Genomic DNA, 26,382 nt, shown 5'->3' on the forward strand with positions numbered 1-26,382 from the left:
GGCGCGAGCGGTAAGAGGGGAACAGTAGGCGTAAGCTAAGAAATCTGGCCGAAAGTTGCAAGTAAATCCCAGCACTGGTTTAGAAAATACAGCGCTTTATAGGGGTGCATAAAAAGTGTTGAAATCCCTTAATATTTCGAAAAGTACGCATTTTCGAGAAAAATGTTTTATACAAAAATTGTAGGGTTTTAAGTGAAGCATTACACAGAAAAATTAGTATGACCTTGAATAGCATTCTCAAGGTCACGCCGGTGGTAACTTTTAAGCCTCATAACTCAAAAAGTACAAAAACGTATTTCATTATACTGTTTTGGAAAGTCGTCGGGATAAGCTACAATAATATGCATAAAAACTAAGGATATCCATTAAAAATTTCTAGGTTATCTTTGCGTGACCTTGAGAACGCTATTCAAGGTCATACTAATTTTTCTGTGTAATGCTTCACTTAAAACCCTTCAATTTGTGTATAAAACATTTTTCTTGAAAATGCGTACTTTTCGAAATATTAAGGGGTTTCAACACTTTTTATGCACCCCTATAAAGCGCTGTATTTTCTAAACCATAGCGAATACGAAAAAAATTTATTTACATTATATGTTCTACTCATGCTCCTCTTTCACCTCCTATTCGATGATCTTACCTTTCCAGACACCGTGTATATATATATATATATATATATATATATATATATATATATATATCATCCAAGGTCATCCTTCTGAGTGACATTCAAAAGGTTTTATGAGGTTCGCTCATTGTTTATTAAAAAGTTATAAATAAAAGAAGTTTTATAAATAAAACATATTTTTCGGATACCATGTACATATATTATGGGTTTATAACTTTCTATGCAAAGTGAGGTATAGCCCATACCACAGACATGGGTTGAGTTAGGTTATATTTCGGATACCATGTACATATATTATGGGTTTATAACTTTCTATGCAAAGTGAGGTATACCTCATACCACGGACATGGATTGGGTTAAGTTATATCTTCTGAAAGTGGAGCCCCTCGCAGGGGGACGGAACATACTGTATCTACGCATGGACTTCCTAAGATGAAGCAAAATTCACTCTTAATGAAGGTCAAGATTAAGTGAACTTCGCTTCATTTTGAAAAGTACATGCGTGGACATAGTGTGTTCCGCCCCCCCCTGCGGGGTGCTCCACTTTCAGAAAATATAACTTAACCCAATCCATGTCCGTGGTATGGGATATACCTCACTTTGCATAGAAAGTTATAAACCCATAATATATGTACATGGTATCCGAAAAATATGTTGTATTTATAAAACTTCCTTTGTTTATAACTTTTTAATAAACAATGAGCGACGGCTAAAACCTTTTGAATTCAGGAGGATGACCTTGACAACATATGTCAAGGTCAAGGTAATCGAGGCGGGCTCCCTTCATCGAAATATTTACCATCCTATTTAAAAAAATGTCGATGATTTTGAAATCTCGTAAAGGGTAACAATAAAAATATTTTGGTAAATATTTATTTTTACATATCAAGCTTCAAATGACTTGACCTTTACATATATTGTCAAGGTCACTGGCTTCAGTAACATCCTAAAGGTTTTAGGGATCACTCGTTGTTTATTAAAAAGTTTTAAACAAAAAAAGTTTCACGAATTTCACGTAATCTTTAAACATCTTGTACACTTAATGGAATGTTTTTTGACATATACGCGGTTATTTTTTATTTTTCATTTTTAATAAGAAATATTTAATAAATTATTCAGAGGTGGTATAGAGTGAATCTCGTTTTGTGTGAAAAGTTGCAAATCTATGTGGAACCATGTGGAATCTCACTTCGCGTGGAAAAATGTATACGTGGACACAATAGGTTCTGCCCCCCTTGTTTAAATGTTTTTAGCAAAAATCGGTAAAAATCCGTTTAAGAACATTCATTTGACATCATTTACAGTGTTTCTACAAAAATTCATTGCAATCGAGCGTGGATCGTTTTCGGAAGTTCAACCCCAAATATAAACAAAATAATAAGTAATTGAATAACTGCGTATCTGTTAAGAACACATTCTATTAAGTGCACATTATATCTGAAAATTATGTGAAATTCATGAAGCATTTTTTGTTTGTAACTTTTTAATAAACAACGAACGACGAGCTAAAACTTTTTGAAGATTAGTCAGGATGATGGTCTAGACAACAAATATGTCAAGATTAAAGTTAGTGGGAAATTAAAGTAAATATCTTAGAATCTCACTTTACACAATTTTCCATTTATCAATAATTTGTTAATAAACAACAAGCGACTAACAAAATTTTCCAAATGCTACTCAAGATCATGATTTATAACATATATCAAGGTCAAAATTATTGAAATTGGATTTTCTAATCATTTATTTACCATAAATTACTTACGGAACATATAAGGGAAATATTGATTTCATACAATCCAAAAGCAGTAAATGTCAAATCTTCATGGATCAATTGAAGTGAAAAATGTATCACCTGAATAATAGAATTTATATATAATAAAGAAATATTTATTTTTTTTTATTATATTATATTATTTTATATATAATAAAGAAATATTTATTAAAATGTATACATATATATAAATGTGATATTACTTCAGACTGCATTGACTTGTATTCCAAGAAAACATCATGCAAAATTATTCCCATTTGATTGAACTGCGTAAATAAATATACAATAGATTAGATTAATTATATAAATAAATATACAATAGATTAGATTAATTATATATATATATATATGTATGATTTATAATATAAATATTTTTAATAATATAAAATTTTGTGGTAATACATGCGTGACGCTATTCAACATATAGCTTATAAAATATTACAAAAAACTTATAAAGTAAACATATACACTCAGTCCGAAAAAAGCGATACACTTAAAATTTGGGGAAAAAATCACCAAATTTCAAATGACGATAACTTCGTAAATAATAAAGATAGAAAAGTCTGTAAAAAATGAGAATGAAGCTTGGAATCTCTACTTTAAGAATCGATTTATTTCAATGTTGCGAGATAAATTTATTTAAAATGGCGCATAACAAAACAAGAGCATGCGAAATTGAAAAATAATGGTCCGAGTTTGCCACGGCACATGGCGTGAGTCAAATGTCGCAACTCAATGGGATAAAAAGCATATGATAGTACAGAGTCTCTTCTTTAAAATGCTTTTTTCATCTCGATACGATGATTTTTCGCCGAGACATTCGCATTTGAATAAAAAGACAGCTTTTTACTTTAAATGCGAATAACTCTCCAAAAAATCATTGTATCGAGAAGAACAAAAAAGCATTTTAAAAAGGAGACTCTGTACTATCATATGCGTTTTATCTCATTGAGCTGCGACATCAAACTCTCGCCATGTGCCGTGGCGAACTCAGGCCATTTTTTTCAATTTTTCATGCTCTCGTTTTATCATCCGCCATTTTCAGAAAAATTGTACAAAATTGCGATCTAAAATTTCGAAAACTGGAAATACGAACCTTTAAAATGCTTTTTGTAAAATCCTTCTAGCTGTATTAGGTGCTGAAATATTCAATTTTGAATTTTTAGCAACGCCGAATTGCAAGAATAAAAATTCAGTGGTTCGCTACTACCGTGGTATCTTAAGACTCCAAACCGTATTCGTTGTGTGCGTATGAGTGTTAGCGAGTGTGCGCGTATTCGTTGTGTGCGTATGAGTGTTAGCGAGTGTGCGCGCGCGTGTGTGTGTTCACCTCAAGGATAAGGACCCCGTGGCTCATCAGCTCCACGGTATTTTACGACTCCAAACTCTCCTTCTACGTGCATTTGTGCGCAAGTGTGTGTGTGTATGTGTGTAAGAAAGAGAGAGAGAGAGGACACTGTATTAGTAGTGTGTGTGAGACCACCTCTTGCACGAATTACACATACGCACACATACACGCACGCACTCACACTCACTAACACTCATACGCACACAACCACGAGTACGGTTTGGAGTCTTAAGATACCGTGGTACTAGCGAACCTCTGAATTTTTATTCTTGCAATTCGACGTAGCTAAAAATTCAAAATTGAATATTTCAGTACCTAATACAGCTAGAAGGATTTTACAAAAAGCATTTTAAAAGTTCGTATTTCCAGTTTTCGAAATTTTATATCGCAATTTTGTACGACAATTTTTCTGAAATAACGGATGACAAAACGAGAGCATGCAAAATTGAAAAAAAATGGTCCGAGTTTGCCACGACACATGGCGAGAGTTTGATGTCGCAGCTCAATGAGATAAAACGCATATGACAGTACAGAGTTTCCTTTTTAAAATTCTTTTTTGTTCGTCTCAATACAATGATTTTTTGGAAAGTTATTCGCATTTAAAGTAAAAAGCTGCCTTCTTATTCAAATGCGAATGTCTCGGCGAAAAATCATCGTATCGAGATGAATAAAAAAGCATTTTAAAGAAGAGACTCTGTACTATCATATGCTTTTTATCCCATTGAGTTGCGATATTTGACTCACGCCATGTGCCGTGGCAAACTCGGACCATTATTTTTCAATTTCGCATGCTCTTGTTTTGTTATGCGCTATTTTAAATAAATTTATTTCGCAACATTGAAATAAATCGATTCTTAAAGTAGAGATTCCAAGCTTCATTTTCGTTTTCTACAAACTTTTCTATCTTTATTATTTACGAAGTTATCGTCATTTGAAATTTAGTGATTTTTTCCCAAATTTTAAGTGTACCGCTTTTTTTGGACTGAGTGTATTTATAAGAAAAATATTGCTTACAATAAACTTTGTTTAAGATAGATTTTATAGATTAAGATAGATTTTATGGATTATAATACATTTGTTTCTTTTTAAATTTCTTAAACATACTCTATCTTTTTAGATTCTTTTTTGAATAAATTTATAATATTATTATTGTTACTTTAGAAAGTTACTAAGGAGAACAATATTATTGCGAAATATCAATAAATACTGATCTTGGTTGCTATTCTTAATGATTGAGCAGCTATTCTTAAGTGATTGAGCAGTTTTTATCATTTAAATTAGGAAATGCAGCCGGATATGAATGTGTCAAATTTATTATTGGAGAAATGGCTGGTATAGAAGTAGATGATGGAGATGTAATTAGATGATGGGGAAGGTAATAACAATAATAGTATAATGGATTATTTTTCCAAAAAAAATTACATATTTTTGTTGTATATAATTTATTTGACTTATTTTTATTTCTTGTACTAAAAATTTTTGGACTTCGCTATAATTAAGTGATATGGATTTAATAAAGATTTGTCAAGGTTAGCGCTGTTACGTCCAAGAGACTTCACGATTCTTTTCTTTCCCATGACCGGCGCACACGTGCACTCTCAAAAAATCGTTAATGTCAATCAAATTGGAATAGGATTCTCAGTAAGTGCTCCAAAAAACGACAGCCAGATATTAGCAGGCTATAAAATCATAAAAAGTAACATCCGGTCACAGTCAAGGCGCCAGCCAGTGAGCCGAAATTGATATTTTCCTATCACTTAAAACCTCATAAAATCTCAAGAGGCTATAAAATATTCTATAAAAGAAACTGTTCATGAAAACGCAAGTGACCGGATGTCGCGACGCGACACATGATCTATCTTAATTTCAAGGGAGTAGTAAAAGTCACCCCTTGTCTTTAGCAGATGCACCCTGCACTTAGAAAGACATAAAATATTGTCGCTTCCGATACTGAGAATCCTAAGCCTCCCCATTTGGAAAACGCTCTCCTATTCGCGGACGAATGTAATAAAATTCTGATTTGTTACATTTGTTCTAAATACACATAAGAAGGGGCAAAGAAGAAACGGAAATCTAACTAACTGAATTTCTATTCGTTAGCTTCTTCAGGAATTTTACGGAGGGCGTAGGCCAAAAATAGGATATAAACGCGAACTTTCGACGAATAAGTCGAGATATACAGTCAGTAAAATCAGTAAGTCAATACAGTCGATACAATCAGTGAGTCAATAAGTCAACATAGTCAGTCAGTCAGTGAATTAGCACAGTTAGTAAGTCAATGCAGTCAGTAAGTCAATACAGCCAGTGAGTCATATAATCATCAGTTACGCGTTTCCGTCAAGCGAGCATACACTTTCGATCAACTAACCGTCAAGTATCCTGTCATCCTCGACGCCAAAGATTAGGAGCTCAGTGAGAATCGCAACCTAATTACGACTAACGTTTTTTCTTTATGGAAAATTGTACGTTAATCTGATCTTTAAATTATTCTTTTCCTCTTCTTGTTGACAATTTTTATATCTTAAATCTTATGTTGAATCTTAATGGAAATTGCGTCTTTTCTTTCCGCCTCCATACTCACTTCACACTAAATACACATTACAATTTATTTTTATTTTTTATTTTTATTACTTATTATTCTAAGATTAATGTAACTATCGGCCGAGCATAAAAATAACGTTAGATTCAGCCCCGCTCTGTCTCGACCGATAACCTCCGTATTTATGTAACATCTGCGAGATAATAAACATACACACACACACACACACATAATATTGTTACAGAATAATGTATTAGATATCCTTTTATATTTATAAAATTCTATTAGGTGCGCAACTAAGTTCCCGCTGTTTGTCAATAGATTGCGCCACCAATAAGTGTTGGTCGATTTCGACATATCCAAAACGTCATGAACCAAGCTTAGACATATGGTAAACAAACCGTTTTGACACAGTAGTGATTTTGTTTTGGCGTCATATACTTTTGGTTGTGTGAAAATGTCTGATTTTGTGCTAAATAATCGTCATTTGCGGGAAGTGTTGATTTTCTTCTTTCATTCGAAGAAAACGGCGGCTGAAGCGTATCGAGAGCTCCACAAAGTTTACGGAGATGCTGCTCTAAGTGAAACAACGTGCCGTGATTGGTTCCGTCGCTTTAAAGACGATGATTTCGATGTTGACGACCGTCCGCGTGAAGGAAGGCCAAAAATCTTCGAAGACGCTGAATTGGAGGCATTGCTCGATGAGGATCCATGCCAAACGCAACAAGAGCTTTCATTAGCATTAGGAGTTACCCGCCAAGCCATTTCCAAGCGATTGCATGCGTTGGGAATGATTCAAAAGCAAGAAACTTGGGTTCTTTATGATTTGAAGCCAAGGGACGTTGAGCGTCGTTTTTTCGCCTGTGAACAACTGCTCCAGCGGCAAAAAAGGAAGGGTTTTCTTCATCGCATCGTGACGAGTGATGAAAAATGGATTCATTACAGCAACCCAAAGAAAAGAAAGTCATAGGGACTGCCCGGTCATGCTTCTACGTCGTCGGCTCGGCCGAATATTCACGCTGCGAAGGTTATGCTGTGTATTTGGTGGGACCAGGTCGGTGTTATTTATTATGAGCTGTTGAAACCGAACGAAACCATCACTGGGGAACGGTATCGACTTCAATTGATGCGATTGAGCCGAGCACTGCGCGAAAAACGGCCACAATACGAGCAGAGGCACGAAAAAGTGATTCTACAGCATGACAACGCTCGGCCTCACGTTGCCAAACCCGTTAAAACCTACCTGGAAACGCTCAAATGGGAAGTCCTACCCCACCCGCCATATTCCCCAGATATTGCGCCGTCCGATTATTACTTGTTCCGTTCAATGGCACATGGTCTGGCTGATCAGCAGTTCCGCTCATATGAAGACATCAAAAAATGGCTTGAGTCGTGGATAGCCTCAAAAGATGAACACTTTTACCGTAACGATATTCGAGCTCTGCCAGAAAGATGGGAAAAAGTTGTAGCTAGCGATGGGCAATACTTTGAATGATTCATTTGTAACCATTTTTTCACAATAAAGTTGCATTTTCATAAAAAAAACAGCGAGAACTTAGTTGCGCACCTAATATATAACTTTTAAGTATAATGTATAATAAATTTATTTAGATTTACTAATCATCCTCGCGTTCAATTCAATCGATCCCTCTCACCACTCCTGAACCCTCTCCTACTCCTGAATCGCACTAGGTCCCGTCCCGGGTAATAAGGATTAAGTTCCTTTAGTAGTCAAAGAGAGTCGTTTACCTGTTTTCAAGCCTTAAAGTTCGTTCGACTCGAGTCGCTTATCCCCTACTGCGATTTCGGGAAAATATCTGTTACGCCCTTCCTTCGACCCATTCTCCGGGTCTGGATTAGAGGTTGCAATCCCGCAAAGCGGGATCCTGCAATCCCGCAGGATCCCACGCCATTTTTTGATCCCGCATATGTTATATAAAAGCTGCGGGATCCCGCGGGACGAAAATTGCGCGAATGACGATGCGCACAACGAATCTCGAGCGGGAAACGTGATCTATGAGGCGAACGACGAGCGTGATGTTGCTTTGTTTCGCGACTCTGCGCTCCTCACTCTTTCTGTCGCCGTCCCACGCGTGCATGTTTTATCTTGTTTAATGCGTGTTAGTCTTGTGAATTTACATATTATTTATACAATTTATATATTATTTATTTAATATACGTATTATACTATGTGTTATTTTATTGGTATTACTAGTGCAAACAAAATATGTCATCTAGTAAAGAATCGATGTGTGATGATGAGAAAGGAGACACTAATAAAACTCTTTGGGATTATTTTGTGAAATGTGATGCCGAAAATGCTAAATGTTTGAAGTGTTCTGCCATTTTGAAATTAAGTCAAGAAAAGGATTAGTGACACATTTAAGAAGCAAACATTGCATAGATTTAAAATCACAATCGCAAGCATCAATATCGAGAAAGGATCCATGTAATGAGTCAGCCCAGCCGCAGATTGTCGACAATTGCGAAATACCAAAAAAAAAGGCCAAAACAATTGACAACTTTTTCGTCAAAGAAAATTCCATGGAAAAAATTATATCTCGAATGATTGCTAAGGATGGTTTCACTTTCAATGCTTTCTGTAAATCTGTAGACTTAAGAAATTTGTTTCTGAAAAGTGGTTTTAGACTTCCAACTTCTCCTAATACAATAAGATCCATAGTTATTACATTCTCAGATTCTATAAAAACCGATATGGTAAATAAATTTAGAAAACTTCAAGAACAAAATCAAAAGTTCTCATTAACATTTGATGAATGGACATCTAGAAAAAATCGGAGATACTTAAATATAAATGTGCATTATAAAGAGAAACACTTTAATCTTGGCTTAGTTCGAATCCATGGTTCATGTACGGCAGAACATTGTGTCAACATTGTTGAAGAACGTCTGAAGAGCTTCAATCTAAATATTAAAGACGATATTATTGGTATAACTACTGATGGAGCAAGTATGATGGTAAAAGTCGGTAAACTTATGCCTTGCTATCAACAACTTTGTTATGCACACGGTATACAACTTGCCGTTATTGACGTTTTATACAAAAAAAATTCGTAGCAAGAGTCATCAGAAGAAACACAAATACAATTCTATATGTCTGACGATGAGGATGATGAGTATGATGACGTTGAAGATGAAAAGGATGGCTTATCAGTAACTTTGACTCTTTCACCTGTAGAAGTAGTTTCAAATTATAGAGATCTTATTGCGAAAGTGAGAAAAGCTGTAAAGATTTTTAAAAAGTCGCCGACAAAAAATGACATTTATTTGCAGAAATATGTGCAGGAAGAATACGATAAAAAATTAGAATTAATTTTAGATTGTAAGACTCGCTGGAATAGTCTACTTAACATATTAGAACGCTTTTACAATCTAAGATTGTGCATAAGCAAAGCTTTGATTGATATAAAATCCGAAATATATTTCACCGATGAAGAATGGTCCAAAATAAATGACTTAAAGTTATGTCTGGAACCAGTTAAGCTGGGTGTCGAAGTAATATGCAGAAGAGATTCAACTCTAATCACCACAGAAACAACTCTTCGTTTTATATTGGAAAAATTGGACAAACAATCTACTCTTCTCGGCACTGATTTAGCCACAGCATTTCGAAAAAGGATAACACAACGTCGCACCGATTTAAGTGGAACTTTAATTTATTTGCAAAATCCGAATAAATTTGAACATGATTTGAAAAATTTAAAAGATACTACATTTGCAATGCCTAAAAAGACTGTAATACGCAAGGAAATAAAAAATTTATTAGAAAGAGTTCTCAGTAATACACGCGAGGATAACAGTTCAAATAAGTCCGATACCGATACTGCATCCAACTACTTCGAGGAAAACCAAGATCAAGATAGATATTCAAGAAGATAAACAACAGCCTAATTTATTCTTACAAGAAGAATTAGAGTTTAAATTGCAGAAGGACTATTCCGAAGTAATTGAATCAAAGGGTTTATCAGAAGATATTGATAAAATTTTAAAGAAAGAGATGAGTGCCTTTGAAAGCGACGGCACAAAAGGAAAATACTTACGCATGACTTACGAATATTTATTGACTATTACCCCTACAAGTGTAGAGGCTGAACGAGCTTTTTCCGCCGCAAGATATTTTTGTAATGACTTGAGGAGCAGCCTGGGAGATGAAACAATTAATAGTCTTTGCTTTTTGAGATCGTATTTTCAAAATTCCACAAATTAAAGTTTTGTTTTAAATATTTCATTATTATTGTTAAAAACTTATTAATTTTATTATTAGAAATATAATTATTATTAATTTAATTTGAGAAGAGAAGACTGAAAAATTTTAGTAAAAAAATCGGTAAATTAAAAATAATTACTGAATTATGATTTTAATTTCATCAAAATGACAAAATGTTTACATATATTAGTAGTCAACATAAGAAGGAAGAAATTTTGTTTTTCTTATAAATATTTTTTGTTTATATATTTCATTTCTTAATAATTATTAGATATTATTCATTCGTCAACAACTTGACATTTGGTTTGGACATAATAAATCTTTCATTTATAGTTCATTTTTTAAAAAAAGCTATTTTAAGTTAAATTTATAGATTTTGTTTTTGTTTATTTAATTTTGATTTTATTATTAAATATGATTATCCTAGTAAATAAAATTTGTTTCTTTATTAAATGTATATAGATCTAACAACCAAATCTTTAAACCCGCGGGATCCCGCGAGGTCCCGCGGGATTGAAAATAATCCCGCACGAATCCCGCGGGATTGAAAATAGCACGGGATTGCAACCTCTAGTCTGGATGTAACAGAAGAATGGAACAATATTCCACTGAAGACTATTCAAAAATTGTATGGTTCCATTCCAAGGAGAATTGAAGCTATATTAAAAATGATGGCCCAACACCTTATTAATAAACAAATATAGTATATTTTTCAAGTGTTCATATTATTTTGTCTACCACCAGTATTTCATCAAAGTAGCTAATGCTGTTTCTCTTGAATTTTGATTTTGTCCTCGACTTTTTTCTTTTTATAAAATTATAATAATGATAGATTTGAAATTGAAACATTATCATTAATATTTTGATTCAAATGTTCCATATTTTTAAAAGGTTCGTGGATTTTGTTTTGATATTCTTGCCCAGTCTCAATCTTCTTCTTCACTATCATTGTCATTAAATTGATCTTTGTCATTTTCATCGCCTGCAGTTTTCTTTACTTTGTTTAAATCACTTTTAGTTTTTTAGATTACTTTATTTTATTTTATAAAAGGTACTAAGAAATTTAAGTGATGTTCATATTTATATTTAATAAAAAAACCTTATTTATTTAAAAAATACAAACAAAAAATATTAATAATAAAAAATGCCTTTAAAAAAATCTAAAAATAAAAAAATGAAGATAAAAAATTTTAGAAATTAATATAAAATCAATACCATTAGTCAAGTACAATAAATTATGTGCTATTAATTTATAATCGACACTAAATGAATTAAGATTTCTTTAATTCCTAAAGTACTTTTTATATGATATATATAGTTTAAAAAAAATTTTACACAAATTCTAAATCGCATAAACGTTCAAATCGAAGATTGCGAACTATTGCATTCAGTTATAAAATAGTATTCATTCAACAGTATATGATGTTGTTATAAATACTTGCAAAGTAATAATCCCTCTAAAGAAACCTTACAAAGGTAAAAAAAATACGCCAAGTACATAAAAAATATTCTACTTTGTATGCATATTTAATAAAAAAAATTCCTTAAAAATAATTTACATTAATTTTCCATCAAAAATCATTTTTCTAAGAAACAAAATCTCAACAAATAATTTTCATAAAAAAATATTACAAAATAAAATGTCAAAACTAAATATGAAATCAATAATTACTATTAGCCAAGTACTTAAGAGCAATTTCTAAATTTGATATAATATTTGCCATAAAATATCAATTTTATACAGTAAAAATATTATACATAAATTCTTTCTAAGAAATTAAAACGCATTTTATATTTATTCAGAGAAAATTGATTTTTAAAATATTTAATGAGAATTAGGATTCTTTTAATTCTTAAAACATTTTTTATATAATGTATATAATTTAAAAAAAAAGTTTTACGCAAGTTTTAAATCACACAGTTTTTAAATCGAAGTAAGTTATGAAAACTTAGCGTGCCCGGATTGTTTACATTATAAACAAATATATCTCCAATAAAATGTAAAATATTATACATTATGTAATTAAATATTTAATCTGTATTTGATTACGATCCGGACACGCCAAGTTTTCATAACTTACTTCGATTTAAAGACTGTGCGATTTAAAACTTGCGTAAAACTTTTTTTTTAAATTATATACATTATATAAAAAATGTTTTAAGAATTAAAAGAATCCCAATTCTCATTAAATATTTTAAAAATCAATTTTCTCTGAATAAATATAAAATTTCTCTGAATAAATATAAAATGCGTTTTAATTTCTTAGAGAGAATTTATGTATAATATTTCACTGTATAAAATTGATATTTTATGGCAAATATTATATCAAATTTAGAAATTGCTCTTAAGTACTTGGCTAATAGTAATTATATTGATTTCATATTTAGTTTATTTTATTTTGTAATATTTTTTAATCAAAATTATTTGTTGAGGTTTTGTTTCTTAGAAAAATAATTTTTGATGGAAAATTACTGTAAATTATTTTTAAGGAATTTTTTTATTAAACATGCATACAAGGTAGAATATTTTTTATGTACTTGGCGTATTTTTTTTATCTTTGTAAGGTTTTTTTTAGAGATTTCACACCTTTTTGTAAAATTTTATACCCTTTCTGCAAATTATTTTTTGGGGGAAAATATTTGCATATTATTTTTAGGGATATTTTTTTATTTTTGAAAATTGTTACTACACAGTGAATTAGTCTTTCTATAAGTCTTATCTGACGGCACATATTTTATATTTCTGTGGTACACCGTTTCTGAAACATTAAATTTCATCCCCAAGGGGTAGTTTCTAAACATTGTTATTATACGCTTAATTAGTCTTTCTACATGTCATAACTAACAGTACAGATTTTATATTTTTATGATACTCCAATTCTGAAATATGAGATTTTACCCTCAAGGGGTGGTTTTTAAAAATTGTTATTATACGGTAAATTAGTCTTTTTACAAGTCTTATCTAACGACATAGGTTTTATATTTTTATGATACTCCGTTTCTGAAATATTAGTTTTCACCCCCAAGAGGTGGTTTTTAAAAATTGTTATCATATGGTAAATTAGTCTTTCTACAAGTCATAACTAACAGTGCAGGTTTTATATTTTTGTGGTGCACTGTTTCTGAAATATTAGATTTCATCTCCAAGGGGTGGTTTTTAAAAATTGTTGTTATATGGTAAATTAGTCTTTGTAGAAACCTTAACTAACCGCACAGGTTTCATATTTTTATGATACTCCGTTTCTAAAATATTAGATTTCACCCCCAAGGGTTGGTTTTTAAAAATTGTTATTATACGCTTAATTAGTCTTTCTACAAGTCATAACTAACAGTACAGATTTTATATTTTTGTGGCACACCGTTTCTGAGATATTAGATTTCACCCCTAAGGGGTGATTTTTAAAAATTATTATTGTATGCTAAATTAGTCTTTGTAAGAAACCTTAATTAACGGCGTGAGTCCTATATTTCTGCGACGCATCATTTTCGAGATATTATTTTTCATCCTCAAGGGGTTGTTTTTGAAATTTGCTTTTATAAGGAGGATTTTTGAAAATTGTTACTATACGATAAATTACTTTTTTTTTAAATTTTATTTAACAGCAGAAGTTCCGTATTTTTACGGCTCCGTTTCTAAAATATTAAATTCCACCCCGAAGGGGTAGTTTTGAAAATTATTACTGTACGATAAATTAATCTCTCACACGTACGTACACACATACATATACATATCACACGTATGCACGCATATGATTTTGTCTCTTAAAGCATTGTACATATCGAAGCAATAATCGTATATGCACGCTGTGAACGCCGCTTGAGGGACAAACTCGCTTTGCGTGTGTGCGTGCGAGCATATGTACGTGAGTTTGAACCTGGAGAAAAACGAAATGACTGCACCGATTTTATTCAAACTGGTCGCAATCGAAAGCTTATATTCACATTATATAATAAAAGTGCCGTTAGATTTTTTCTTAAGGTCTTAGTTTCTGAAATATCTTAATCGAAAGTTTATATGATGTGAAATTCCGGATAAGCCACTTAGTAGCGTCGAGAACAGTGTCTCTCAATGCTCGGATCCTGTTTTTTATGTACTTGGCGTCGCGACGCTACCGCGTCGCTTGATTAAAAGGCTTATGCCTGAAATGATGCCGCAACTAACAGAATCTAAATGGAAATAGTAGTAGCTAATTATTAAAATCTATATGTGATATTCAAGCTGCACATAACATTGGATCTAAATTTTTCATTTTATAAAAAATCATTTTCTTTTATTTATTTTCTCATTAGTACTGTTAGCTTTGATTGACGTATTTTATAAATTCTTAATTGTTGATGTCGGCTTTTTGGGAAAGAATAGTAATAAAGGCATTTTATCTAATTCTGAAATAGGCAAAATTTTCGAATGTAATATGTTTAATGCTCTTCCAGATGAAAATTTACTAGGAAAACCAATAAATGCATCATACGTTATTATTGATGATAAAGCATTTCCGCTTAATCTGCTAATGCGATAAATATCTTGATAAACAATTAGATAATGATGAAAAAACAATTTATTTATCGTTTATGTCGCATAAAGTAAGTTGTGCAAAATGCATTCGGCATTTTTATCCGAACATTTTATTTATCATAGAAGGTTATAATCTAATAAGGGAAGTTTCGAAGTATTAAATTCTGATTTTGATGAAACTTTACACACATGTAGGAGGGAGGGGGTAAATTGATGAATTAGAAATTTTCAGTTTTGCTTAAAAACGATTCTAATGTATAAAAAATCACCCTTTATATGTAGAGCGACTTTTTACTTTTTTCAATATATCTTGAAAACTACTCGAGAAATATCGAAAAAGGTTTTATATAGAAGTTTCATTGTAATCATCTCTATTTAATCATATTAATAACATTTGTTAAAAAATTTGTAATAAAAATTTTTTCTAAATTTTATTATAATATAGTTAAATAGAACTGTTTTAACGGTGAAACTTTTGTATAAAACACTTCGAATAATTTTCGAAATAAATAGAGAGAAACAACATCTGAGAGATGATTTCACGCATTACAAGTGTTTCTTGTCGACAACTGAAAATTTCTAAGTTCATCTATTTCCCCTACTTGTACATATAGTTTTATAAATAATGCATTTAAAAAAAAATGTTTCAGAAAAAAGATATAAGATTTAAAGGACGCATTTAATGGTAGTATATATTTAACCATAAGTGACGTTAGTCGTTTTCAAAATGATATAATAAAGCTCAATTCTGTTTAGTAATTTTCAAGTTATCGATTAATAAGTTTTAAATATTACATATATGCATAAGCGTTATCCAAGATGTACACGCACCAGCAGGAATGGTGTCCCGGTATGTTTTTGTGGCGCTTAACGTTGGCCGGGCAGCGAAAAAGAAAGTGGGGGTAGAGTAATGGGGGGCATTCCGATGTTGCGGCCTTCGCGCACAGCATAAGAGCGAGAGAGGAAGCATTACAAAACGTGATACCGAGTTAGAAGTGTCCAATAGCCGTCTCTCTCACTCGACGCTTGAACGAGAGAATGCGAGCGAGACAGTACTATGACCAAAGCTGCCAGATCTCCGCCGCAAGCAACATGCAACACGGCGTGGAGGGGGTAATGAGGATGTGAGCGTAAGCGTACGTGTGAGCTCGGCGCTTCGGCTAGCTTCGGATAGTAGAAGAGGACAGAATACAGTCTTCTGTCTTTTTCCTACCAAGCTGGCAACGAAAGACGGGCGACGCGCGACACTGCTCGCTTCTCGATATCTCAATGCGTGCGACAGCGTTAAATGTTTTTCCTTTATAGCTTTTTATATTATACACATATTTTTTAACTGATAAATATTAGGCCCTGCGCACAATAGGAAAAATATTAAATATTAAATATTAAATTTATAGAAAGAGAAAAAGAGAAGAGAAGAGTTCCTTTCTCTTTCTCTCGTTCTATAAATTTAATATTTAATATTTAATATTTTTCCTATTGTGCGTAGGGCCTTAATCTATTTAATATATTTTTTAACTGATAAATATATTATACATTTATCAGTTGTAAGAAAATATCGATATATTTTTTCATGTGAAAAATTAAATGACATTCTTATAAACAAAGGTGCATATATATATATATATATATATATATATATATATATATATATATATATTCATTTTTAAGAATTATACGATTTGATTTTTTAATATGAAAAGATATAATATTTTCTTACGATTAGCAAATATATATAATATATTTACCAGTTATAAAAATATCTAATATAACAAGCTAAAAGAGAAAAACGTTTAACGCTGTCGTACGTATCGAGATATCGAGACGCAAGCAGCGTCGAAAATTTATATGCTCGTTATGTATCGAGCGGAAAGAACGAATTGCCAACTAACAGCGTAGCGCAGTGGGTAAGGCGCCTGATCAGTACGCTGCCTGTCGCTGGTTCAAATCTTACTATTGAGTTTTTTTTATCTTATTATTGTGCTATATATTTTTATTATTTTAACAGACAAATTAATATTTTAATTATAAAATATATTTAAAAATCATGTGTTTTCTTTACACCAATTGATTCCTCTCATTATTTTGTACATAAAAGTATTAAAGTAAGATAATCGAAAAATGAATATTTTACAAGATATTTTACGGTTTATGTAAAATTAAGAAATTATTTCAAGCCTCATAACTCGGAAAGTACTTAATGAAAACTAACTTAATTATAGTGTTTTGGAAAGCTCTCGAGATGAGCTACAAGAATGTGCAAAAATATATGGGGTGTTCCATTTAAAAAAATTGAAGTGACCTTCACGTGACCTTCAAATGACTCTTCAAGGTCAAACCAATGGTACCATCTTATGGCCCCTCGAAACCATACAACTTTTGTCTGAAACATTTTTCTGTAAAACGTATTATTCGGGAGATATTTGAGGTCGTTATTTAAAATGGGACACCCTGTATATATATATATATATATATATATATATATATATATATATATACAGAGCCGTCTTAAGTATTAATGCCGCCCGTGTGCCAACAAATAATTGCCACCCCTTTTTTATTGGATTGGACAAGGCAGGATTTATTTCTATAGAGTCAATAAACAGCAATTTTATAGAACTTTAAGCATTTATTCAAATAGGTAAATAAAATAAATAATGAGAAAATCATAATATATCTATGTATAATATATATACATATATATATATATATATATATATATATATATATTGTTACGCCCGGGGACTTCGATAAATATCGAAGTCGCGCGGTAAAGAGATCGGCCGCTCGCGGGACGCGCTAAATAAACAAGCACTTAAAGAAACTAATGAACTTTAATGCACTGCACAATTACAACACAAACGGTAACTCAGAACGTAAATACACAATATTAATAACACGGATCGACTCGTAAGAGAAACGCGTCCACACAGCCTGACAGCTGGCTCCAGACTCAAATGACAGCCGCCGCTGTCAACAACCTCTTGACAACGGACTGCTTCTCTTTCCACGACGGACTCGACCGCGACCCGAACCAGGGACGTAACACTTGCTCCCCTCTCGAAAGATTGTCGTCCCGACAATCACGTTGTGGTAAGTCTTTAAAGGAATCTCGTCGTATTTCAGCTCCCGACGTGTTTCCATGTTCTCCCTGAACTGCTGTTGCAGGTTACCGAACCACACATCTTCTTGGGATCAAACGACTTCACAGATTCCAACGACTTCACTGATTTTCTCCTTAGAGAAAAAAATCTTCAGGCAAGAGGGGGGTAACCTTCCGTGGACCCTTCGTTCTCCAAAGAGAACTTCTCAAGCCTCTGCCTCGGCATTTGCCCTCCGTCCCGCGAGAAAACCACGGCTCAAAAACCGCGGGCGAGGCAGTCTTCGTCCTCTAATGTTCAAATAATTCCTTTTATTTTCCTTTCTGACTTCCTCTCCTTCCTTCCTTAATCTTTCTTGTCAAATTCGGAATTGTTTCCAAAATTTCTTTTCCTTAAACAACAAAAATAATTAAACGAGTAAAAAGCACCAAACTCTTTTATCCAAAACTTTCTTTTCGGGCCTCGGATGTAGAACCATTCCCTAATCAAAATAAATCCGGGAGTCCCTCCCACAACACTTCGAGGATTAGTCTACCAATTAGAATTCATTCAGAAGACAATAAGAATCAAAACAACCATTATTAAAACAAGCACTGGAAATTACGAATATTGCCATCCAGGCATTCTAATGAAAGAATTAATCCCCTATTCAAGATACATCCGGGCCCGCCCCTTTTTTACACACACTGGCTGCAAATAAATTTTCATTAACACAGTTTCAACAAAGTTTTAAAACACTTCTTTTATTAATAATTTTATTTTCCACGGCAAAATTCATTCTTCTACTCCTCTTTTTTAGAGGGACACTCCGCCCGAAAATGGCCTGAGTCACCACACTTCCAACATTCCTGAGATTTATTTTCGTCTTTTTGATTAAATTTACTTTTCGAGAAACTACTTTCTTGGATGACTTTTACAGCCATCGCTCTTTCCACCGCGATTTTTAAAGAAGTGATATTTTCTAACTGAAGAGTTCTTCTTAGGAAACCGTCCGATAGCGCAGCTATAAACTGGACACAAGCGATCTTATCCCTCACTTCGTGAGAACACTCAGGGTAAGCAAGACGCGAAAGCCTCTCCAGTTCTGCACCCAAAGTAGCCAAATCTTCCGAACTCTTTTGTTTTCTGTTAGTAAACTGGGCATAGTAAGTCTGGGCCAAATGCCCCTCCCCGAAACGCAACTCTAACTTCGATTTCAGCTCGTCGAATTTCAGATTCTCTATTTCAAAAATCCCATCCAAAATCGAACGTGCCTTTCCCCTCAAACAAGCAGCCAAGGCCACGGTTTTCTGTGAATCGCTTCAGTTATTAGCCCGCGCTATCAAAACGAATTGAGTGAGAAACTCACGCAAGGGGACACTCCCGTCATAATTATCGGTTTTTAATTTTAGGCCCAAGCCGGGATTCGAATTTTCTAATCGCGGACTATTATAAGAAGGACTTAGCTGTTGATCCTGTCGTAATCTCCCCTCCAGACGTCGGAGCTCGCTGTCTCGCTCCCGGAGCTGCGCCTCAAATTCGGCTCGCATCTGCAAGCGTTCCTCTCGCAGCTCCCGGATCTCTCGCATCGCCGCCTGAAGCGTGATCGTCTCTGCCGACGGGCTGGGAGTCGCGGCTCGTATCCTCTTTCGTGTAGAGACGCCCGTGGTTGGATCCTGTTGCCCGATGTTTGTCGTCGACATTCTAAATTCAGAGTCCTCACAAAGTTGGCAAAATCACGTCCCGGTTGATCCTTCAGTATCCCGTCGATCCCGGACGAGCCCCCAAAATGTTACGCCCGGGGCGGGGACTTCGATAAATATCGAAGTCGCGCGGTAAAGAGATCGGCCGCTCGCGGGACGCGCTAAATAAACAAGCACTTAAAGAAACTAATGAACTTTAATGCACTGCACAATTACAACACAAACGGTAACTCAGAACGTAAATACACAATATTAATAACACGGATCGACTCGTAAGAGAAACGCGTCCACACAGCCTGACAGCTGGCTCCAGACTCAAATGACAGCCGCCGCTGTCAACAACCTCTTGACAACGGACTGCTTCTCTTTCCACGACGGACTCGACCGCGACCCGAACCAGGGACGTAACACAATGTGCCAAGAAAGACTCAATTCTTTAACTATTTAAAGTATAGAGAATGAAATATTTGAAAGCTTAAATATAAAAGACATTATTAAAGAATTTGCTACTAAAAAAATCAAAAAGATAAATATTGATTTCAATAATTAAATTGATAAGTTCAATTATGTTTGTTTTTCTCGCCTTTATGTAGTAATAGTTATATACATATATATATATATATATGTATATAAAAAAAAAAATTCTTTAATAATGTCTTTTATATTTAAGCTTTCAAATATTTCATTCTCTATACTTTAAATAGTTAAAGAATTGAGTCTTTCTTGGCACATTGAAGATCTCAGATAACTTTTTATTAGTTTAAGCTTAGAAAAAGATCTTTCTCCTGCAGTTACTGTTACAGGTAGAGTCAGTAAAATTCTTAAAGATACTGTTAAATTTGGAAATGTGGTTAATTCATTTTTAACATAAATTGCAATACATCGAAAGCATTAAGTTCATCTTCAAAGAAAATTGAAACATTTTCGATTTCCGTATCAAGTTCTATCGCATCAATATCACACTCTTTGAGTGAAGGATCGCTCACTTTTATTTGTAGTCCATGCAAAATTTACCGCCCCTTATATCCTGCCGCCCGTGTGCAATGCACACTTTGCACACGCGGTTAAGACGGCCCTGTATATATAAACTTTTTCATTTCAATCTTCTTCTTCCTCCTTTCTGTATGTTCTCGTCCTTTTACGTATTCCTTTTTCTTTCTTCTCTTTTTTTTTCCCTCTCCTTCTTTCTTTCTATCTCTATTTCTCTTTTCCTCTTCTTTTTTCTTTTATAAATTCTTGGCTCACATATGTGTGCGCTTTACGTGTGTGCGTATGACATTCTCGACTGTCAACACATACATACCGGGATACCATTCCTACCAGTACGTGCGCGCGCACACACACACACACACACGCGCGCGCGCATGCATTCACGCACAAACGCCCGCCCGCCCGCGCACACGCCCGCGCGCCGGCCTGTACACTCTAAAAAATATCAGTGTGAAATTTCACCACACCCATGTAGTTAAATAATTCGGTGTGACTTTTAACACCAAAATTGTAGAGAATCTTTTACACCGACAAACGCGGTGTCAAATTTTGATGCTATATTGTTTTGTTTCACATCATGCGGTGTGACGACGCGACGATCGCGCCGCGTGATTACAAGCAACTAATCGCTATACGGCAGCGGCAGCGTTTAGATCGGCGTGTACGGCGGTTATTAATTGGTGTCGTGTTTGTGATATAGTGTATATTGAAAAGGATAGTATATGTGAAATCAGTTCCATAATGCTTATTAAAGTAAAATACAACAGTGTGAAAAAGTTCGTCCATTTGAATACCAGCGATTCAGCGGAAGAATTTATTGTTAGAGGTAAGGTTATTCAAATTGCAACAAATATATCAGAAACATGGCATGACAAGCAGAATCTTTTCATGATATCAGTTTGAATAGTTTTTTTCTAAGATTTATTTTTAAAAGTATATTAAAATAAATTATTTTTCTCTTTTACTAATACGTAACAAATTTATGGCAGAAGTGGGAGACGAAAAAATAAAATTTCGAGATTTAGATGACACTGAAATAGACTTTGAAGATCTGATAGAGTATATAATGGAAAAGCAGTCAGACAGTTTTATTTTGAATATTTTTAAAGAAACTTCAGCTGCTACCGGTAAGTCCATTATAAACCTGCCAATATATATAATTGTGTATATTTAGAAAATATAATATTTTCAAAAATTTTATGCATTTGGAGCATCATTGTGTGTTCAACAGCAGCAATAGATCAATTATTTGACATTAACATTCCTGTGTTACCTATTGAAGAGTATCTGCAAAATTCTGCCAGTACCTCATCTGTTTATGACGACATTAAAATTTATCTATCGCCTGTTAAGCAATATCCGAAAACTGCTGAAGAAAATGTTTCTACCAATACATCCTCTGCTTGTGACGACATTAAAATTTGTGTATCACCTGTTAAGCAATATCCACAAACTGCTAAAGAAAATGTTTCTGCCAATACATCATCTGCTTGTGATGACGTTAACATCTGTACTTCAGTACAATCGCCTGTTAAACAGTATCTTAAATTTGAAGAAAATATTTCTCTGCTGAGTCAAGATCCAAAAAAAGTATTTTAAATTTAAATTTTATATTTTATACTTTATATTTTATTTATATTTTATATTTTATTTTATATTTTATATTCTATTTTATTTTATTTTATAAACAACATATTAATTGTCAGTATATAAGATTGCTTTAGAAATAACGTACTAATTGTCAGTATATAAGATTGCTTTAGAAATAATTTAAGTAAAAATTAAATTCAAAATATATCAATGCATAGTTTGATGAAATAATATAATGATTTTATTACAGGTAATTAACAAAGCTTTGAATAAAACGGCAATTGGACGTAATCTGCTAGAAAAATATGAAGTAAGTGCTACCTTAAAACCAGAATCTTGCCGAGCTTTGGTTAGATTAATTGTTGGACACATGCAAGAACAGCATGGGTAAATAATTTTTCTCATGCATATTTCTCTTTGATACATTATACAGCTGTACATTATATACAATTAAAAATTCATTTTTTTCCTTTTATATAGAATAATTCCAAATAAAAACGTAAAGATTTTTTACGCAAAAGGAATAGTAGAAAACTTTCCAAAATTACGGGATCCCAGTACTGCAGAGGGATACGTAAGTATTTTATGTATATAAGATTTTGCAAAAAATAAGGATTATTTTTTTTATACATGCACATATACATACGCAGGAGCTATTCTACAATCCTAAAGATAGAAGCGGTTATTTGACCTGGCGCCTTCGTACAGTGAATAGGATAACAGATTCCTACAATATTCAGCCAAAAAAAGCCAAAATACAAGCAGAAATAGCTTGGCCAGCTAGTAGCAGTCCTGAAAATCCGAGAGTTCCTGACAGTCAAATAAATAAAAATCAAGAAAAGGAAATTGTCAAGTGGCTAAAAAATGCATCTCCAACAACACAATTGGCTGACATTGAAGTCAAAATGAGACAGTCATTAAAATATCGACGTACTATAATATTAGATCCAAAAATCTCTAAAAATATACTCATAGAATTTCCACGATTTCTAGATACGCCGGGTTTGGTAAGCCTTTTTATTCTAATTTTTAATTAAATGAAAGCAAATAAGTTGTTTACTTACTATTTTTTTACTTTTACTTTTTTTATTTATTATTTTTTTTAGATACAAAAAGATTTTGAAGCTCTAATGCCAGAGTATTCATCCAAATTAATTGAAAACTAGCAAGAACTTGAAATTAAAATAGTAAAAGTATCTGAGACTACAATAAAAAAAAAGAGTAAAGATATTGATTGTGTTTGATAATACACAGAATTACAAACTTTTAATATTGTTTTTCATTGATAAAGTGTAACGCGTGTGTTTATTACAGTATGGGACAGAGCCACACAAACACTATTTTTATTTCTGCATCTTCTATCACCGACAGCTAAAGGAAAAAAGAAGCCGAATCGTGCAACTGTAGATGTAGCAATGTCACGTCTTATATCGTTTCATCAGGTAATAAAATGAATTATTTGCTTGTTATCATTCTTGTATTGTAACCTTGCAGATATGTGTGTACATATGTTCTACATTGCGTATATTTATATTTTAGATTGGTCTTCCGCTGCCATCCGAACAAGAACTTACAAAAATCAGTTTGCAGCAATTTCTACTAGCAGTCGGTTCTAATCAACAAGCAATCAGCAATTTTTATGTGGTCTTTGATGGAAAGCTTTTACCATGCCCTGCTCACACGTCAAATATTTATGCTTTTGATACCCTATTTAAGACTCATTATGTATTTGGTTTCAAATACGAAGAATCACTAGAAATATTCTGGAAATTTGTACAGATGGTATTCTATGACATTGATGTTGATAATCTTAGTTTTACTCCAAAAATGCGTGAAGTACGTGCTCGTCTTTTTAATGTAATTATTGAATAGTAAACATGGAAGGATATTTTTGTAGTATATGCAAGAAAGTAAACTTTAGTATAAAGAAATTAGTGTGGCATTTACGCAATAGTCATTCTATGCATCTATATGGGAAAAATAATATTTCTTGTGGACAGCCGGGTTGTGCATTAAAATTTTTCACTTTCACTGGTTTCAAAAAACATTTGAGAATTGCTCACAATGATTGTAATCTTCTTCATACAGCATATTGTGTTAACAGTAAAAATAACAATAATATAAATGTACAGTGTGAAAGTGGAAATACCTGTACAAATACTCTACAAACAAACAGTGAAATGGATGCAGCACTCATTTCCCAAACTCCTATAACTAATAAAGTTAATTGTATTACTGATTTAATTCTTACTAGTGCAAAGTTAAAAATATTGCTTGTAATTTCTTATCAGATTTAACAGCATTGGGTATGACTGACAATGCTATGGACTCTGTAATCAATGCAAGTACAGAATTACTTACAGTAACTACCAACAGTGTAAATGCTCTTCTTCAGTGTGGTCAAATAGATCATTTACAAAATCATCTAAAAGATATATGCGGTGTATTTAATAGCATTAATTCATCTTATAAGAGAAAAAATTTTTTTCAAGAAGAAATGAGAATAGTACCCGTGACTGAAATAAATTTTGGTACAAAAGCTGTTACAAAATTTGATAGAAATACAGGCGCGAGCAAAGTTATTTTAATGCCAAGAACATTTATCTATGTGTCAATTATAGATTCTTTAAAGTTTTTGCTAGAAAACGAAACTTTGAAAAATTTTATAATTAATCCGCAATCTATAAATAAGAAATATTTTGCAAATTACACTGATGGTTTACATTGCACATCACACGATTTATTTTCTAAAGATAATCAGTCTTTAAAAATAATGCTTTATTATGATGATTTTCATGTTGAAAATGCCCTAGAAAGTAAAAAGAATAAACATAAACTTGGAGCAATTTATTTTCAGCTAAAAAACATACCTCCTATTTTTAATTCTCAGCAACAATATTCATTTAGTTAGTTTGTTTCATGCTAAAATTGTCAAGGAGTTTGGTTTTGATGCAGTACTGCACCCATTAATCTGTGATTTAAAAACATTAGAATCTTCTGGAATACATATTGAAGGAATAAATATACCTATCAAAGGTACTATTATTGCCATCAGTCACGACAATCTTGGTGCAAACTCTTTATACGGTTATACCGAAAGTTTTAATTCAACATATTACTGCAGATTTTGTTACTGTACCAAGAATGAATTTTGTTACTGTACCAAGAATGAATGTAAAATTATTACCACAGAAACCGATGAGAGAGTTAAACTTAGAACTCGTGCTTCGTATATAAGTGATATACAGGAATTGGAAAATGGAGCGACGATTAGCAAAGGGTTAAAGCGTTGTTGTCCTTTCAATGATCTGACATATTTTCATGTAACAGAGTGTCCTAATGTAGATTGCATGCATGATATCTTAAAAGGCTCTTTGCAACTCGTCATTAAACTGCTCGTCAGTATGTTAATTAAGGAAAGATATATAAGTCTTGAAGAAATAAATGCTCGTATCGATGCATATCCTTATGGATATTTAGAACAATGCAATAAACCGTGTGCTCTAAAACTTGATAAGAAAAGTATAAACATTGGACAAAAAGCCTCTCAAGCATGGTATCTTGAACGCTTTTTGCCATTGATTTTGTGCAATGATATTTATATTAATCAAAGAAGCAAAGATTTGTGGCGTGTACTTACATCTTTTTTAGAAATAATGAGTATAATTTTTTCTCCAAAAATCACTGTCTCTTTGACGTATTATTTGCAAGAACTAATATCTGAGCATTTAAAATTATTTAACAATATTTCCAAGGAATATTATACCAAAACAACACTTTTTATTGCACATCCAAGAATAATGCGTTTAATGGGTCCCGTTGTTCATATGTGGACAATGCGATTCGAAAGTAAACATAGCTTTTTTACGAGAATTTCTAGTAATGTTTGTGACTTTAAAAATATTTGTAAAACATTGTCAACAAAACATCAACGACATTTTTGTAACTTGTGGAGAACAACTGATGTTTTTAACAAAGTAGAAATTGGACCA

General features: G+C 32.9%; 2 protein-coding genes across 3 annotated transcripts in view; one reads left to right on the plus strand and one right to left on the minus strand.

The window, feature by feature from the left end:
- The window catches only part of LOC145967177 (uncharacterized), a 109,716-nt gene that overhangs the window by 10,602 nt on the left and 72,732 nt on the right, over positions 1 to 26,382 (minus strand). Inside the window, exons 5-6 of the mRNA XM_083091830.1 lie at positions 2,603 to 2,665; positions 2,391 to 2,480 (exon numbers count right to left, since the gene is read on the minus strand). Coding sequence (XP_082947956.1) covers positions 2,391 to 2,480; positions 2,603 to 2,665 — 153 coding nt within the window. The remainder of the gene's footprint in view (positions 1 to 2,390; positions 2,481 to 2,602; positions 2,666 to 26,382) is intronic.
- Positions 21,441 to 23,819, plus strand: LOC145966057 (uncharacterized). 2 transcript variants are annotated; one of them, XM_083089789.1, is made up of 7 exons: positions 21,441 to 21,626; positions 21,769 to 21,927; positions 22,083 to 22,390; positions 22,641 to 22,777; positions 22,871 to 22,964; positions 23,041 to 23,626; positions 23,705 to 23,819. In XM_083089789.1, the coding sequence occupies exons 1-6, from the start codon at positions 21,542 to 21,544 to the stop codon at positions 23,425 to 23,427; spliced, it is 1,170 nt and encodes a 389-aa protein (XP_082945915.1). In that variant the 5' UTR covers positions 21,441 to 21,541; the 3' UTR covers positions 23,428 to 23,626; positions 23,705 to 23,819. The 2 variants fall into 2 exon arrangements, with proteins under 2 accessions (XP_082945915.1, XP_082945916.1); XM_083089790.1 differs by having other exon boundaries at positions 22,083 to 22,234.

This window comes from Camponotus vicinus, unplaced genomic scaffold, assembly GCF_025532165.1.
Source record: "Camponotus vicinus isolate PSW18456_S1 unplaced genomic scaffold, iyCamVici1.0 SCAF_2, whole genome shotgun sequence".
NCBI lineage: Eukaryota > Metazoa > Arthropoda > Insecta > Hymenoptera > Formicidae > Camponotus > Camponotus vicinus.